The 16,574-nt window shown below is 41.9% G+C and overlaps 6 protein-coding genes across 6 annotated transcripts; 3 read left to right on the top strand and 3 right to left on the bottom strand.

Moving 5' to 3' along the window:
* Positions 1-998: 998 nt before the first annotated feature.
* tsr3 (TSR3 ribosome maturation factor) lies at positions 999-3,829 on the bottom strand. The gene is made up of 6 exons (XM_077550289.1): positions 3,366-3,829; positions 2,965-3,178; positions 2,602-2,795; positions 2,353-2,520; positions 1,623-1,677; positions 999-1,178 (listed from the first exon to the last, which is right to left on the bottom strand). The coding sequence occupies exons 1-6, from the start codon at positions 3,481-3,483 to the stop codon at positions 1,016-1,018; spliced, it is 912 nt and encodes a 303-aa protein (XP_077406415.1). The 5' UTR covers positions 3,484-3,829; the 3' UTR covers positions 999-1,015.
* On the top strand, positions 3,796-7,188 carry gnptg (N-acetylglucosamine-1-phosphate transferase subunit gamma). The gene is made up of 10 exons (XM_077550288.1): positions 3,796-3,964; positions 4,089-4,143; positions 4,611-4,678; positions 4,768-4,822; positions 4,904-4,987; positions 5,076-5,169; positions 6,165-6,279; positions 6,450-6,532; positions 6,613-6,741; positions 6,815-7,188. The coding sequence occupies exons 1-10, from the start codon at positions 3,898-3,900 to the stop codon at positions 6,980-6,982; spliced, it is 918 nt and encodes a 305-aa protein (XP_077406414.1). The 5' UTR covers positions 3,796-3,897; the 3' UTR covers positions 6,983-7,188.
* A 110-nt stretch (positions 7,189-7,298) lies between these two features.
* Positions 7,299-13,036, bottom strand: chlsn (cholesin). Its single transcript, XM_077550290.1, has 6 exons — positions 12,936-13,036; positions 12,560-12,691; positions 12,219-12,332; positions 8,352-8,539; positions 7,763-7,844; positions 7,299-7,692 (listed from the first exon to the last, which is right to left on the bottom strand). The coding sequence occupies exons 2-6, from the start codon at positions 12,674-12,676 to the stop codon at positions 7,513-7,515; spliced, it is 681 nt and encodes a 226-aa protein (XP_077406416.1). The 5' UTR covers positions 12,677-12,691; positions 12,936-13,036; the 3' UTR covers positions 7,299-7,512.
* On the top strand, positions 9,228-12,222 carry LOC144038114 (uncharacterized). Its single transcript, XM_077550287.1, has 2 exons — positions 9,228-9,557; positions 10,955-12,222. The coding sequence occupies exons 1-2, from the start codon at positions 9,555-9,557 to the stop codon at positions 11,999-12,001; spliced, it is 1,050 nt and encodes a 349-aa protein (XP_077406413.1). The 5' UTR covers positions 9,228-9,554; the 3' UTR covers positions 12,002-12,222.
* Positions 13,037-13,428: 392 nt separating the features above from the next.
* uqcc4 (ubiquinol-cytochrome c reductase complex assembly factor 4) lies at positions 13,429-14,691 on the top strand. Its single transcript, XM_077550242.1, has 2 exons — positions 13,429-13,642; positions 13,872-14,691. The coding sequence occupies exons 1-2, from the start codon at positions 13,545-13,547 to the stop codon at positions 14,188-14,190; spliced, it is 417 nt and encodes a 138-aa protein (XP_077406368.1). The 5' UTR covers positions 13,429-13,544; the 3' UTR covers positions 14,191-14,691.
* Positions 14,692-14,828: 137 nt separating this feature from the next.
* On the bottom strand, positions 14,829-16,462 carry h3f3d (H3 histone, family 3D). Its single transcript, XM_077550243.1, has 4 exons — positions 16,338-16,462; positions 15,581-15,723; positions 15,340-15,493; positions 14,829-15,257 (listed from the first exon to the last, which is right to left on the bottom strand). Exons 2-4 carry the CDS (start codon positions 15,706-15,708, stop codon positions 15,129-15,131), a joined length of 411 nt encoding a protein of 136 aa, XP_077406369.1. The 5' UTR covers positions 15,709-15,723; positions 16,338-16,462; the 3' UTR covers positions 14,829-15,128.
* Positions 16,463-16,574: the final 112 nt, after the last annotated feature.

Genomic DNA, 16,574 nt, shown 5'->3' with positions numbered 1-16,574 from the left:
CCAGGTAGTCGTAGTAAAATGCTGCGTTTACTGACCGAGGTCAGGTGAAGCGGTGGGAAAATGGTATTCCCCGACGTTGAAGTGCACAAATTCCCCCAAAACAGACGTTGCTAAAGTACAAACACTTTATATTTGATTTACATCATTTGTGTAAAAAGATTCTGGTAAACGTGGAGGTTATGATTCGACAAAAAAAAAAAAAAAAAACGTAACCAGTACCAGACTACATTTCAATATATATATATATATATTTTTACTGTCAGTTATAAGCAATACTCATTTTGCTAACTCAAAATAAAGGGTGATAAGGCTTAAAAAAAAAATAGACAATATAGTGGGATCCATTGGGTTGCTTGTCCCACCATGGGTCACCAGACTCTCCCACAGTGAGTCACTCTGACTAAAAAACAAAAAAACAAAAAAACAAAAACCGCCCTACCAATACATTTTTGCAGATTATATGGATATTTTTTTAAAGATAGAAACTGGTGGATTTTAGGCCAGCATAAACCATTTCCCCCAAATAATTCTTGTCGCTGACATCAAATAATTCTGTTAAATTAAGTCATAGGTAGGGAATATCTTGCTTCTCTAAACCTGTTTCCATTATCGCCGCTGTTCGTGCTCCCCTCCCAACACACACACACACTTTTAAGATTTCAATCAATTAAGATCGCAACCAAAGTTGACTTTGCCTCTCAATTTAAATTGTTTTTACCGTGTTGATCTACAGATGTTAAAAAAAAGGTAACACACCTGTTTTGACAAAAGTAAGTAGAAAGTAGGCTACAACAATCTCTTTTCAAATACAGATAAAAGTCACCAGAAAAATAAATCCTCAAGTACCGCAATTAAGTATTTATACTTTGTTACTTCCCAGGACTGAAGAACAGTCAAATATTTTGAAGGAATTACAAAGTAGCCAAAATATACTTTTTTTTGTCACATTAACAATGAGTATTGAGGCTTCATTTTGGGTCGCAAGTCTTTCCATGAACTCAAGTTAAAATACGCTTTATTGTGATGACTTTGCTGCAGCCACTTCCTCTTCAACGTCAGAGACTTTTTCTGACTCATCATTGTTTTTTTCATCTTCTGCTTCTTCATCATCATCATCGTCGTCGTCATCATCCTCCGTCGTATCCGTGCCCTCGCTAGAATCCTCCTCATCAGCTTCCCTAAATACAAATAAAACATAGCACCAAAATTGTTACTGCACAATATAAACCAACACGTTGATTCCCAACCACTAATGTGTGGGAAATTATACAATTAATACTTATTAGAGTTATCCATCAATCTAAGACAAGCTTGTGCAGGCAGCCAGAGCATTTAAATGTTCTTCCACTAGATGGCAGAAGGAACAAATAACCAGTATTTCCAACATTATTTTTTTAAACTATTTACTGGTATACATTTGGTAACATTTTTGTTTGTTGGTGTGCCATGAGATTTTTCACTACTTAATAAAATGTTAGGAAACACTGACCTAGAGGTTCATGTTCATTCATAAGCACATGCAATCATTTCAAAATTGGATTACAGTCCTGGACTCTAATGACAGCATTTATCAACGCAAATATAATTAAAAGATGTCCTCCAATGAAATACAAGACACTTACCGGTGACGTCTGTTGAGATTCATACATTCTACTCCTGAGTTGACGTCAAATGGATCTGCAAACATTTACAAACAAGTTTCCCACAATAAGATCATGAGGAAAAGAAGGTTCTTTGATAAATGTTATGATTGTTGTGTTGATGAAAATGGTTAGATTTTCCTTCCCTCAAGGTCCGCCTACATCTTAACTTTTTGTTTTACCATATAGTGGCAAGTATCTTAGTAAATCATTCATTGATAGGAAATGACATTCATCTGCTACAGGCCCACATTAGTTCGTCTGGTATTTGCTTTGGCCACCAGGGGGCAGTTTAATACAGACATAGACATACTTGAAATTCCCGTCTACTTCGTCAGATACAGTAATATTATATATTTTTTAATTCATATGAATAATATATTGTTATAGAGTTTTTTTTTCAGAGGATAAGTTATATATGCCTCTAAGTACTGTCATATTGTCTGACCGTCACCGAAAGACTTATAACCACCGCAACATCAATGCTAGTTTCGTTAGCCCATCTATGACGTTGTGTTAGCATTAAGCTAACTCACGTCCCCGAGGTAAAGTTGTGGTTGATTTTTAAAACGGAGTCATTCTCTGCGGTCTATGTTCACTTTGAGAGTACACTTCAAATACATGTGGTAATAAACATCTTGAAACCTCTTTTGTGAAGAAATTTTCTTACATAAACAAAGCCCAAATTGTAAATTGAACACCCCATTTTTACCAATGTCGTCCTCCTCTGGTTTAGTGGTGAGAAAGTCATTTTCCACGGTGAGCAGCTCCTCCTCCGACTGGCAGGCAGCATAGCGCTTCAGCAGATCTTTATTGAGATCCAGGAACACGGTCCCCCACTTGAATTTCTCCAACAACAGCACGGCCAGTTCCTCAAAACCTGCCAACGTGGAATACAGGATGAGTACATTTGGGAGTCACTGGGAAAATGCAATCGAAAAAGATTGTAAGCGGGCCTTACCCACAATACAAAAGGTTGCGGCAAAAGCCTCAACGCAAGATAATTTGCAAGGCTTCCCGTAGTTGACCGGATTTGCAGCTACGAGGTAAGGCAGCAGCCGCGGATGACTTCCGACCATCTTATTGAAAGGCGTCTCTTCCAGTTTGGCCCAAGAGCAATCAATCACTGCCAGTCCATTCTGGGCCACAATCTCCCTGTGAAAAAAAAAAAAAGACATTAAATTCAGATCACATTTGCATGCTTTTATACCAAATGCAAGTCCCAGCACGGCCTTTAGGTTCCACTTTTGTCTCATGTAAATTGTACAATAAATCAAAACGCACCGTAGTGAAGTTTGATAACAATGACATCAACACGGCATACCTGTCAGCTGGTGTCACATACTTTGTGCCCATGGGACTCAAAATGAGTCCATTGAACCTCTGATTGAGGCGCAGGTTGCGTACAAAGCCCTTACGGACCAACTTTCGGCCTGTGCAGCGTTTGGGGTCGCAATGGCCCAGCTCCCACATGGCGAGAGGACAAGGTAGCTTCACTTGAGGCCTATCTGCTCCCTCCTCCTCTCTGTGAAGACTTGCTGTCATTGGAAAAACAATATAAGGCAAGATTATTATTATTAGAATCATGAGTCACTATGGGGGTGTTTTCCTTTACATTCAGTCAACCTAATCTGGTACAAATTGACAGATATGTCTGCTCTTGTATATGCAACAACAGAAAACCGTAAAAACACATTTAAAACAAAAACTGTAATTCATGTTTACCTTCAAATGCAGAATGCATTTCTTCGGTAAAAGTTTCTAACGTTTTCCCCTTCGCTTTGTGTCGTTTGTCTTTTCCCTTCTCAGGGCGCACAAATTTGCCCTGTTTCTTCCGTCCCATTTTGCACACCAAAAATATATTCTAAGGTCGCGGAATATACTCTAAGATGTTATTAATGTTGGAGTCAAATGTTAAGTCTGTAAAACCAACACATGCTTCTGTTAGCTAAAGCATTAGCATATATAGAAACATTCGTAACACGTAAAAATCAAGCACCGATTGTACACGTAAGTAAGTAGAGTGTGTCTCAATAAAAACTCGGATCCCCACTACCACTTCTTTTTTTAAATATCACAAACTGCAAAGTAGTTGTTTTTTTGGCTTCTGTAACTAAATAAAACGCGACGTGCTTGTCAAGTAAATGACGCATGCGCAGAAGATGTTATTATCACGTGACTGTTTTACCCGGAAGACCTAGCAGAGGGGAAACGAGATGTCAATGAAAACATATTTTTTTAGCCTCTAAAATTAAAAATGTACCGCGTGTTTAGTGTGAAACATCACTTATTACTCGTCTTCGCCGTGTGCATGCCCGTTTTCGGTGAGTAACTGAAGTGTAATTTGCTTATCGCTACAACGACGTCGACCGAGATGAGCCACATGAGCTATGATTCAGCCATAAAATGAAAATTAACGTTTGTGCTCCTTGACTTACTTTTCCACAGTAACTCATGGACTCGCCGGTAAAATGAAGATAGTCGAGGCACCAAATACATTTGGGTTCGTTGAGTTTAAAAACAAAAAAATCCCACACTGCTCCACCATCATTTACTCTGTTTCCGAGAACAACTTGAATGCTTTACTGTTTCGATCCATTCCCAAAACATTTATGTTGTTACGTTTTTTTTTTTTTTAAGTAATTAAAATAATGTGCAGTTTTCGTGTTGGATATGTGTTATGTGCCTTAAAGAGGCGTGGTTTGGTGACCTTGCCCACATTCAAGGGCATTATTGTGCGTACAATCTGCTGGCTGCTTATTTAAAATGTGATTTTATTTGAATGCTTTAAAAAAACAAAACAAATGACAGATCATGACATTCAAACACCCTTGATAGGTTAATTGGGCTTTCTGCCATGTAGTGGTAAAGCATTTAATTGTTCTGTCACAAAACATCACTTCATTCCCTTATCGTCACTAAATCCACATGTGAGCTTTTTATTTATTTATTTATTTATGTTTCTCTCAGAGTGAACAACAATTTTCTAGCTCAGGGAAGCCGACTTCAGGCTAAAGTACTTCCATCACCGGTGTCTGGTAAATTCAATGTCATTCTAATAAGACACGATTAATTAATTCGAGCTTGAATATTCATCCGAAAAGTCACAACAATTTTATCGTTGTAGGACCGTCGCATCTTTTTCATTTGGCTGGAAGGTGTTTCAGTCTTACACACTCGGTGTAAGTATGACTCCGAATCGAAGTCACAACCGGAAGAACACTTTGTGAGTTGTGTTTTGCAACAGTTCATCATACTTTCAGGTATCGATACGAGTTGTGTCCATTTCACAACATCACCCAACACGAGCAGTCGTTCCGCTGGAACGCTTACAGCGGGATCCTGGGGTAAGAAACGCCGCCCTCCAGCTGCTCGTGCGGACGTTCAGCGGTGAGCGCAAGTGGGGGGAAAAAAAACGGCCTTTTCTCCTGACAGGATCTGGCACGAGTGGGAGATGGCGAACAACACTTTTACAGGCATGTGGATGCGAGACGGCGACACTTGCGGCAACAGAAACAGAGAAGCGAAGGTGGCTGGAGTTTAAAGTACTCGCAAAGCGTGTGTGAAATTTTAGGATGAACCTAAATTGCTTGAGAGCCATTACAGGTGAACTTAATTTGACCTCTTAACTCTTTGATTGCCAGACGTTTTCAGAAAAGGGATGCCGTGGGTGCCAGCCGATTTTAAGCATTTTGACTGATCTTTCAAGGTCCATAGAAAATTATGTGTTTGGACTATGGAAACACACATACTACCAAATGAAAGATTGGACTCTCATCTTTCATCAGAAAAAAAAAAGTTTGTTTCTACCTTATTCCGTTTTTCAGTAATCAACAATAGAAAATGGTTAGTTTCACCTCTGTTTTGAAACAAACTTCTTTTAACGTCTTTGGCACTCCTTCATAGGATTTTACTTAACGTTATTTAACGTTTTTGGCAGTCAAAGAGTTAAGTTTTTTTTTTATTTTTTTTAAACAACTTGCTGTAAAAAGTAGGGGAACCCAAGAACCCTTTTCTTCTTTGGAAAATTATACATTAAATGACTGCTATAAGTTCACTGAACACCAAAATATATGCTTTTTCAAATTTTACCCTTTTTTTTAACTAGCTCAGTTGCTAATTTATCAAAATATATATAAAACATACTCCGAGGCATTCTGTAACATATGAAATAGATTAACAACAAAAAAAACAATTTTACCATCTGATGGTTTGCTGAGAAGAGATGGTTTTGTTTGGATTGATTTCCAGCTCAACAAAATTGGCATGTTGCCAGCCATCTTGTCACCACCACTCTGGCTCATGTAAGTGCAATATTCAGCCACTAGATGGCACCCATGCAGGGGTCAGAAGTGGCACTCTGGACTTTTGAAGTTAAATTTGTAAAAAAAAAAAATAAATTATAGGGGCCAAATTTGACCCCGTGGGTTCTCCAGGGTTTTAATCCATAAATTTCACACAAAAGTCAGCATCTCTAAATTGTTTTCTGCCAATTGCATAAACCGAGTTTGTGTCTTTCCGCAGGTGCTCCTCGCCTGCAGCAGCCAAAGCAAACTTGCTCACGTGTCGGAGCCGAGCACGTGCGAGTACTCGCTCACTTTCGAGACGCCGCTCGTTTGCCACCCGCATTCGCTTTTAGGTGCGGCGACGATTTAAGTTGGATTATGATTTTCCTGTATGACAAGAAAACTGCCTAATGGTGGCGAAGCAAAACTAATAGATTCAAATCAGATTTTTGCCCTCATTTGTCACGGTGGTCTCGAATATACTGATTTAGTGACCAGCCTACTTTTTCATGCCGTTCCCAAGTGTACCCGACCCTGAACGAGAAGCTACAAAAGGAATGGGATGAAGCGGAGCAGGCTCGATATGAAGGCCTCATCACCGAGCAAGTAAGTTAAGCAAAAAAAAAAAAAAAAAAGCTAAATGTTGCGTTTGATCTGGAGCCGAATGCCGCCTTTGTTCCTCGCAGGGATATAACAAGCTCACGAGGGATGTTTTTGAGGACGCCGGGCTGCTGAAGAGTCAAAAAGTGAACGAGAAGCCGCCCCGGGTCGCCGCTGAAGTAGGAACGCACGACTCTTTACAGAAATGCAACGAGGTACGTCCGCGTGTGACGCAACAGGGCACGTTGCAAACGAGCGTTTGTTCGATAACGCTCCGCAATTTTCCAGGACTTCCAAAAACAGCGAGAAGAGATGGCGAGACTGCGAGACCTGCTGACTCATCACAATATTGCGTTTGACGCAAAACCGGGCGAAAGCGAAAGTGCCAGGACGGCGGCTGAGGCGCCGCGTTTACGTGGCGACGGCGGGCTTTTCGAGCTCGCCGATCAGGGCTGAAACGCGCCAGGATGCGGCAAGCGGGAAAAACTGGATTTTTTGCGGATCCCATCCACGGGAATGTAAAATGGAGGGAAGCCACAAAAAAAAAAAAAAACATTTAAAAGAGAGGTACGATCCATTGTTGTGGAAAAATATTTTCCAAGTTGTCTTGGATGATTAAGTTGAGATGGTACGAAATGTGGGAGGAGTTTCAATTTGGGAAGGTCGTCACTCTGAAATACTGAAAAATGTGGAAATGTGAAAAAAAAGTTTCCAAGATGTCCTGAATTTTATGAATGTAATATTTTGAAGTTGAAGGGAGAACTGCTGGGAATAAAAACATTTTTTTTTTTTAATATTGAAATATTTTACAACCCTAAACGAGTATAAACAAAGCAACTAAAAATGCCGTCTGTTTGTTTTCCGGGTCTCAATTAATCCAAAAGAAATGCAAACATATAGAAAATGTCATCAGAAGGCCGAACTGTTAAAAATAAAAACAGAAATAATGACAAAATCAAAGTCCAAGCCTGAGGTCAGTCTCGTCATTAGGAAAGCATCTGGATGACTTCTTTGGCTCGGTGCGCCCTCTTCTGGACGTTTCCATCCTCGGGCGCTTGGCCCGATTCCTGGACCAGGACCAGGGCCTTCTGAACCGTGGTGTCTCGCGACCCCCCGCGGAGCCCCTCCAAATACTGCAGCAGCTCCGAGAACTTCTCATCTTCAATCTGTCGGCAAATTCAAATGTGAATATTTCGGCTACAAATCGTTTCCTGTAAATCGGATGGACAATTTTACCTGTTGGGAATCAAACATGTTTTGCAGCAACCACGTCTGCCGTGTCTTCTGAAACTTCCACGCTGCGCGATTGTGAGCCCAGCTGGAAAGACGACGCTGTCGTTAACAATGATGGCTTCTCACATTGCCCCGCACCCGCGCAAAATCATTTGTCTTGTATTCGCCATCTCCAGGCGGCATAAAGAATTGCACCTTTAGTTTTGCGGGGACTAGAATTGCTCAACCTGGCATTGCAAAGCATCCAACTCTATATTGAAGAGCACTTTAAAACATCCACCGCTGTTTTTTTCAAAATTGAACCCTGCGGCAGCAGATTCAATCAAAACAGCAGAGGCCCCAGAATTGAGCCCTGTGGAACACCATACCTTCCCAATTTCGTTATACGTCAATTCATGTTGCACATATTCGTCCGACCACGTTCTGTTTTTTACGACTGACTCACCGAACTCTCGGGGTTCGATCGGACCCTGGTTAAGAACCACAGTACCAAACCAATTACTCTTCCCTGACTTAAGATGGGCCAATTCAAATGTCCCATCTTGTGAATGGGGCAGGAGGTTGTGGTTTTGCACAACTCAAAGTCTCTTACCAGGTGAGGTAATCCAAAGCCTGCTGGGACGCGGGAGGCCCGGACTCCTTCTCTTTGTTTTTTGGCGGGAGGAGCCCCTCCGCTTTCATCTTCTTCTTCAGGATCTTCTTCATCTTCCGCTCCAGGACCCGCCTCTCCTCCGGGCTCAAGTTGTCCTCTCCTTCGGGGGCGTCGGCCGGATCTGAAATCTGTTAAGCCGAAGCAAAAACAAACGTGGATTTGTAAATTGGACCAGTAGAGAAAAATCCAGTGCAGTGTTGACATCGGAATTTTTACGCACAATCGCGCCTTCTTTGGGGGTTATTTGCCCCCCCCCACCTTTTTTTTTTTTTAAATTCAGATCAAAATTAACTAATCATTTTAACCAGAACTGTGAATATTTAAAGTCTACACACCCCTGTTAAAGTGCATCATTTTGAATTTTAATCACAAAAACATTTGCCAGGGGTGTGTAGACTTTTTATATATGCCGTATCTCCTGTATATATCCACTTGAGCTTTTGAACAGCAGTGCATACAAAATGCCAATGAAACTTCCACAAATATAACATATATAATAAATAAAAAAAACTTAAAAAAAAAAAAAAACTTCCTGACAACAATATTCGGAATGCGAGACATGAAATGAAATATGTTGAAACTAAAAAAAAACGATTTCCCCCCCACCACAACTTCCTGTTGCATCGCAGGTTGACAAAGGTTTCCTGTAACACATGCACTTTTTTTTTTTTTTTTTTTTTTAAATGACAGCCGAGTCCAATTTTTACATTTTGTGTGAAAAACAAGTAGCACAACGAATACTCAACTCAACCGCGGCCCTCTTAAAAAAAAAAAACTAAATTCGAACCTCTGGGGAGACGAAACAAGGGAGCCAGTATGCGCTCCGATTTAACGGCTCTCAGTCTGCAAGGTGAAAAAGGAGAAGAAAAAAAAAAAAAAAAAAAAGGAGGGACAGAAAATGTTCTGATCACATGGTCACGAAGTCACTCTGAAAGTATGCTGGCGGGACGTTGCCCGCACGAGTAGGAACAAAAAAAATAAAAAATCATTCCTGGTGAGCGCTCGCGTCCCCGCAAGGAGCATCTTCATCTTCATCATCATCGTTTTTATCAGGCCGCTTGGCTCGCACTCAAGCGGCAGCCGTCGAGCCGGGAGATAAAAAAAAACAGGAGACCAGCGAGTGACGGCAACAACTCCCAAAATATGGTAAGTGGAAACATGTGTTGCAGTCCAGCAGACGCTTCCGCCGCGGAGGGCAAAACGGCAGAAATGGCAAAAGTGCTCGTGTGCTCTAAAGTACAAACGCGTTAAATGAGAAGAAAAAAAAATCTGATGAAAGCATTGATTTAACTCGTGGAAGTGAAAAAGTACTGAAATGTACTTCAAATAATATTTTTATGTACAATATCCGTTTTAATACCTTAGCACACAAAAAAAATGCATTAAAATAAAAAATTAGCTAATGGCTAATAGCTACACACCTTAATTCAGTGGCTCTTAATCTGGGTTCGAGGTCAAGAGGCACGCCCGATTTGCTTGGCCTATCTGCTGCACGGAATTCGGTGCGCTCGGTAGTCGACTTGCGACTGTTGCGATGGCACGTTGTGCGATTTCTTTTCGGGCTGCGCAATGAATCCAAATTCAATCACAATTTCAATTATTGCACTCCCCAAAATTCGAAAATTGCCAAAATCGTAAAAAAATTTTATCGAAATTGTTTATTTAAATGTTACAACAGTTCAATGGCAATTTAGAAGTGTAAAGCTAATAAAATCCAATGCATGTTTGTTTATAAAGGGAACCCACACATTTGCATCTATTTTTAATATAATAGTATACATTTTGTATGGTCCAAAAATAATTTACATAATTAGTGTTTTGAACAATTTTATGTCTTAATATTTTGTACGTTTAAAAAAAAATTGCACCAAAAAATATATGATCGTTTGAATAATCCTGTCTGTTTTTTATGCTACTGTATTTAATTGTTGTATTGAATTTTAATTAGGGCAAAAAAAATTGCCTTTTTTTTTGTTTTAACAAAGAAGTTAAGGAAAAATCAGCACACACAAAAAAAGGCATTCTATTGTAAATTTTAACAAATATTGAAGGTAAAATATGTCAATGTAAATAAACTGTCAAATGTTTACAGTTGTAAGAGACCAGAAAACAAGTTTTTTTTTTTCATATTAATTGGCCAATTAATCAGAATTCTTAACTCTTTGACTGCCAAAAACGTTAAATAACGTTTAGTAAAATCCTATGGAGGACTGCCAAAGACGTTAAAATACGTTTTTTCAAAACACAGGTGAAATTAACCATTTTTTATTGTTGATTACTGAAAAACGGAATAAGGTAGAAACAAACTTTTTTTTCTGATGAAAGATGAGAGTCCAATCTTTCATTTGGTAGTATGTGTGTTTCCATAGTCCAAACACATAATTTTCTGTGGACCTTGAAAGATCAGTCAAAAATGCTTAAATCGGCTGGCACCCACGGCATCCCTTTTCTGAAAACGTCTGGCAGTCAAAGAGTTAATCAATCAGAATTTTGTTGATCTACCAAATAATTTAATTTCTCTCCACTGCTCTTTTCTTTCCCAGTCCAGCGAGCCCGCGACCCAAACGCCCCCCAACAGCTCGGCTGCGCTTGCCAACGCGTCAACGCCGTCGCCAACCGCCGTGCTGGAGCTCATCGCGGCCGCCCACCTCATATCCTCGGCCAACCACGTGTACTTTCTACTGGCTGCCGCCGCCTTCGCCGCCGCCTGCTTCCTGCTCTACGCGTTCGTGCGCACTTACAGGGCGCAGCGCGAAAGCGTGGCCCGGCTGGCCCGGCTGCTCTGGACCTTCTGCGGCCTTCAGCTGCTACTCGTCTTCTTCTCCTTGTACAACGTGGCGCACCGCCCTCACAGCCTGAGGACGTCGGCGTTGGGCTGCGCCGCGCTTTCCTTCGCCGTCAACGTGGCGTCTCTCTGCGGCCTGTTGGTTCTGGCGCTGATGGCTTACGCGCTCGCCCTCGACCCGCCGTCCAATTCCTTAACGAAGAGGCCCGGCGTCTGCGCGGCGCTGGTGGTCCTGACGTCTGCTGTCGTTTCTCTTCTTCTGGCCGGCATCCGAGGACCGAGGGAAGGTCTTCAGCTAACGACGGACTGTTTTGTGGATCCGATCCACGCCGGAGTTCCGTACGCCGTCGCAAAGCTGTGCCTCGCTTTCCTGATCCCTTTCGTTCTCCAGCTGGCGCTTGTGATTTACGGCTGCGTGCGGAAAAGCAAATCCAACCGGAGGTTTCTCTGCCGCGCCGACGAGGGTCCGGCGTTCCTGGCGGCGAGCGCGACGCTGCTGTTCTGTCACCTCCTCTACGTGACGGCGCTGGCGAGGGGGGCGCGGCTGCAGGCGGCGGCGGCGGCGGGCGAGCTGAGCCCCCGCCAGCGGGCGTTGGTGAGCGTGGCCGAGCTGGTCTTCTTCGCGGGGAGCGGGTTCAGCCTGGTGCTGGTCCCGCTCACGCACCGGCCCAGTCGAGAGAGGCTTTGCGGACTCTTCCGGCGGGTGGCCGACTGCTGCCCGCGTGCGGCGCACGCTCAGACCAACAGGAACATCGTCACGCCGCACGTCGAGAATGCAGACACGCTGCAGGATATCGAGTCATAGCGCGACAAAATGCATTTTGGATTTTTTTTTTTGCTTGAGGTGCTCTACAATGATATAGTGATGCTTTGAGATAAGAGCGAGAGTTTAGATGTCCAAAATTTTCTTTTCTCATTTGAAAACGGTGTCATTCTTTGTATGTTGATTAAATATTGGCACAAAACAAATATGACATAATCCCACAGTCACATACAGTGAGTATATAATAAACGTGTCGAACCTCGGGTTGCTTTGCTGTTTGCTCTGTTGTTTGTTTCTTTTTGCGCTTCTTGACTTTGGTCTTTATTTCTTCCTCCACTGCGAGGGCGACATCTGGAATTTGATCCGCAGCCTCCTGGACAAGAAAAAAAAAAACAGACTTTAAATAAGAAAATGACTGAATGTAAGGATGGGCAATATGGCGTATAAAAAAATCTGATTAGAAATCAATTTTCACCCCTTCGTTTATAGAAACCAAGTTTTGATTCATGTTTTTTTCACTTACTGGATTTGCTTCATTTCTCCTGACACCAAAACTATGAAATAATCTTTCCAACAAGAACACATCATCACTCGGCTCACCTTAGCGTTCAACTTCTTCTTTTTCCTTTTTTGGGTTTGCGCCACACAAACCTCATCGTCACTTGGAGGCGACTCCTTCCTCTTTGGGGGCTTCTGTTGTGATTTGTCTTTAGCCATGAGATAGCCAAAGTCCTGCAACAAACACAAACAGTAATTGTCAACAATACGTTTTTGCTTGCTGTCTCGTCGTCAGAGTTTATGTTTAGTGCCAAGAATGAATTAAACGAAGTGTGAACCTGGCTATTTACAGGGCATAGGGGACTAAACCCTGCCACAAAATCCGTGTAATGAACCCCAAAGGACTACAAAACAGTCGTGTATATAAGATATAAGCGAATAACGGCTCACTTCTTCTGATAAAATATATTGTACTTACGCAGTAAGAAAATCCACCGTACGGCTGAGACTAGCACATGCCGCTGACAAGCATGCCGAACAAACCGGAAGCAACGTGACTGTGCAGAAACACGATTGGATGGATTTATGGTCCTGTGATTGGCCGACCACTGTGAGGCGTTCAAATACTACACAAACCTGTGTGCAAATACAAAATTCTTACCGATTCCGTTTTCTATTAAATATTTTTGCAATAAACGTTACATAACCCGTAACAATTAGTTTTCAAATGTTAAGACAATCGTTTCATCAAAAGATAGAGGCAACAAAAGTAAAACGATATGTATTAATTTCAAACCATAGAATCTTTCACTATCCATCCATCTATAAAATAAAAGTCTTGAGTTTATTTCCCATTATTATGTATTAGCGAAAACAATAACTATATATTTAAAAAAAAAACACAACAACAACAACAAGGAACTACAGTCTCATGCTTGGTGGGAACAATTATGGGGCAATCCATTGCGTCGCGTCGGAATGAATTCTCGGTCGTACAACTCTGCATTACATGACCTGTGTTGTAAGGATACGCAAACTGTCCGCCTTCATCGACCTGTGTGTGTCCTAAAATGACAATTTGCGCAAAATGTTTGCTACAATGTCACACGTTTTCACCGGTTTATCAAGCAAAACTCTCAGCCGTGGGATGTCAACGTTAATTCGTCACACTGACGCAAGCATGAGGTGAGTGCATAATAATATCATAATATCCTCCCTCCACTTGAGCTGTAAGACCTTTGAAATCGGTTCGAAATATAATATAACATGTGTTTGCTTTTGTTAAAGTACTGTATTATTAATGTGAGTGCATCAACAACATAATGTATTTCCATTTCCTGAAAAGCAGCGATTCTGACTGTGATGATGAAACGTTACCGTCTATCATAAAATGTGTTTTTTTTTTTGTCAACAGTGTGCGGGCTCTTTCCACGAGCCATCATCTGCTGGCCAAGCCAAATAATAAAGCTGAAGATGTCCAGGCGGAGGTGATCGACGAGCCCATCCGCTTCTCCACCAGCAAGGCCAGTCACAGGGTTTGGAGTGTGGAGCGCTCCCTGGGAAGCCAGGAGCAAAACCCCTGGTGGAAAGTCATCCCCATCAGTGCCATCGCGGCGGGCTTCCTGCTGTGGTGCGTCCTGAGAGAAGAGTCGGACATTGACAAACTGCTGGAGAAGGAACTCTATCAGCAACTGCCGGGATTGCTCCCGGATGAAGACGATGAGGAAAAATGAATACGTCTGGGATGTATATACTTTGTTTTATACTATTATTAGCAATGTGACAAGATGCATCATTGTGGAATTATTCCATTTTCAAAATTATTATTTTTTTTATTTAGGTTGAAGTGGACTTTCTGGCAACTTTTGTGTGCGGAAACTGTCACATTGCTTTTGTATTTGCAGTTGGAATGAGCATTAAATATTGATTTCTTGCTTAAACTTAAATGTTTAAAAGTGTTCTATATTCCAAATTTCAAGATAGTTGCTACCAAAAGCCATGTAGCATGTTCAATCTTTACACCAAATCCATGAAATTTGCTTCTAATATAAGACTGCAATTAATAGTCTGTACTGTATTGCTAAACTTGCCCATCCATCCGCACCATTAAATGCAGATGCTGCACCGCATTGCCTTGACTTAACCATTGTGAGGCTGTTGGCGCATTATATTTATTTTTGCCTCTGCACACTTGAAATTGTGTAGACTGACAGTGATTAAAATGTCTTGCTTAGCAAAAATAATGTCAATTTCATTTTACAGTACAAACATTCTCAACAGTCAAACATTTGCATCTCTAGCCTATTAAGTTACCATACACTCATCGAAGGCAACTTAATTATTTGTGGGCCAAAAAACAAAACATTTCAGCTGAGGTAGTGGAAAGTTTATTTACAGGAAGAAATCCCATGACATGCACACACACACACACAGGATAACAAAAGTCACTAATTGCCAAGAGAAAAAAGGGCAGAAAAATGAGTTCACAGATGAAGATTCAAAAGTGTATCATATGAACATGAAGCACTACTATTGTAAATAACAGAGGGAAAGTAAAAAAAAGAAATGTGACAAACTGGGAGCTAAAACATTTTTGTAACTGTCACAATTTACAAAACCAGTCGAATTTCTCTACCCCCCCCCCCCAAACTATTAAAACACACACAAAAAGTTATGCACGCTCTCCCCTGATTCGCCGGGCCAGTTGGATATCCTTCGGCATGATGGTCACCCTCTTGGCGTGGATGGCGCACAGGTTGGTGTCCTCAAACAGACCTACCAAGTAAGCCTCACTGGCCTCCTGAAAGTGAAAGTAAAAACAATCACTACTGGACAGTTTACCCCCCCCCCCCCCCACCACCACAATCTGGAAGTAAACCGACCTGCAGGGCTCCGATGGCTGCGCTCTGGAATCGCAGGTCCGTCTTGAAATCCTGCGCGATCTCCCTGACCAGACGCTGGAAAGGAAGCTTCCTGATGAGCAGCTCGGTCGACTTCTGGTACCGACGGATCTCACGCAGGGCGACGGTGCCAGGCCTAGTAAAAGAATAGGAAACTTTTATGAACACTCTCGCGTTTTGCCTTATGTCAAAAAAAAAAAAAGATGGGGGGGGGGGGGTGTACCTGTATCTGTGGGGCTTCTTGACGCCACCGGTGGATGGCGCGCTCTTCCTGGCGGCCTTTGTGGCCAGCTGCTTCCTGGGAGCCTTTCCTCCGGTGGATTTACGAGCAGTCTGCTTGGTACGCGCCATTAGTCACTGGTTTAACTATTTAACAAAAAAAAAGGGGGGGGCACAGCAATCAAGTTAGCCCACAATGGTTTGGGATTTAAAATAAATTAATAATGGCGCCAATTAAGTCGTTGCGTTCCCGCGACCAAAATAAGCGCGAAAACAACAACAGCACCGTTAGTCAGTAACCCGCAGAGACAATTAGATGTGGGTTAGGGATAAAGGTTAAGCTCATAAATGAAGTGGCACCATTAAGATGCACAAGGCAGTCACGCACGTTCCGTCCTGAGCCAACGTTTCGCTTTCAAGTGAGCAAAATGGCGCCATGTAGCCATGTTTGAGGGGATTTTTGTTTTTAACTCAAAAATCCACTCCCTCCTCATACGCAATGTATAGTTTAAAAGAAAGCTTCTTGCACTCAAAACAAAATTAGAGTAGCCTTGTTTTAATGTTTTTTTTTTTAAATAGAAAACAAAAGTTAGCTTTAGCCTCCTTGCTAAGTTGCTATGGCGCGCGCGCACCGTACTGTTGACAAAAGACATACTACAAATTAGTTAAGAACACCAACGTGTAAAACGGACAATTAAATAATCTTACATTAAAAACGATAACGCGGTTTGAAAAGAGAGAGCGTGTGGACGTTCACTTACGTTTGTCTGCCTTCCGAGAAGTTGACCGGTGCCTCGTCTGTTGACGTCGATAGTACACTGCTGCTCAACGGTCACAAGCGCTGGATTTACAGCGTCAGAGTACCCGCCTTTGGACCTCGTGATTGGCTCAAAGGCAACAGTAGTCGACATATGATTGGCTGAAAGGACTAAAGAGCCCGCCCTTCCAAACGTTTCCTTTCATACAGTATTCGTAACCATACAATTTCATGCACAGTT

Source organism: Vanacampus margaritifer, chromosome 18, assembly GCF_051991255.1.
Source record: "Vanacampus margaritifer isolate UIUO_Vmar chromosome 18, RoL_Vmar_1.0, whole genome shotgun sequence".
Lineage (NCBI taxonomy): Eukaryota > Metazoa > Chordata > Actinopteri > Syngnathiformes > Syngnathidae > Vanacampus > Vanacampus margaritifer.
The sequence above is the reverse complement of the archived record's forward strand: the minus strand, read 5'-3'. Positions and strand labels throughout refer to the sequence as shown.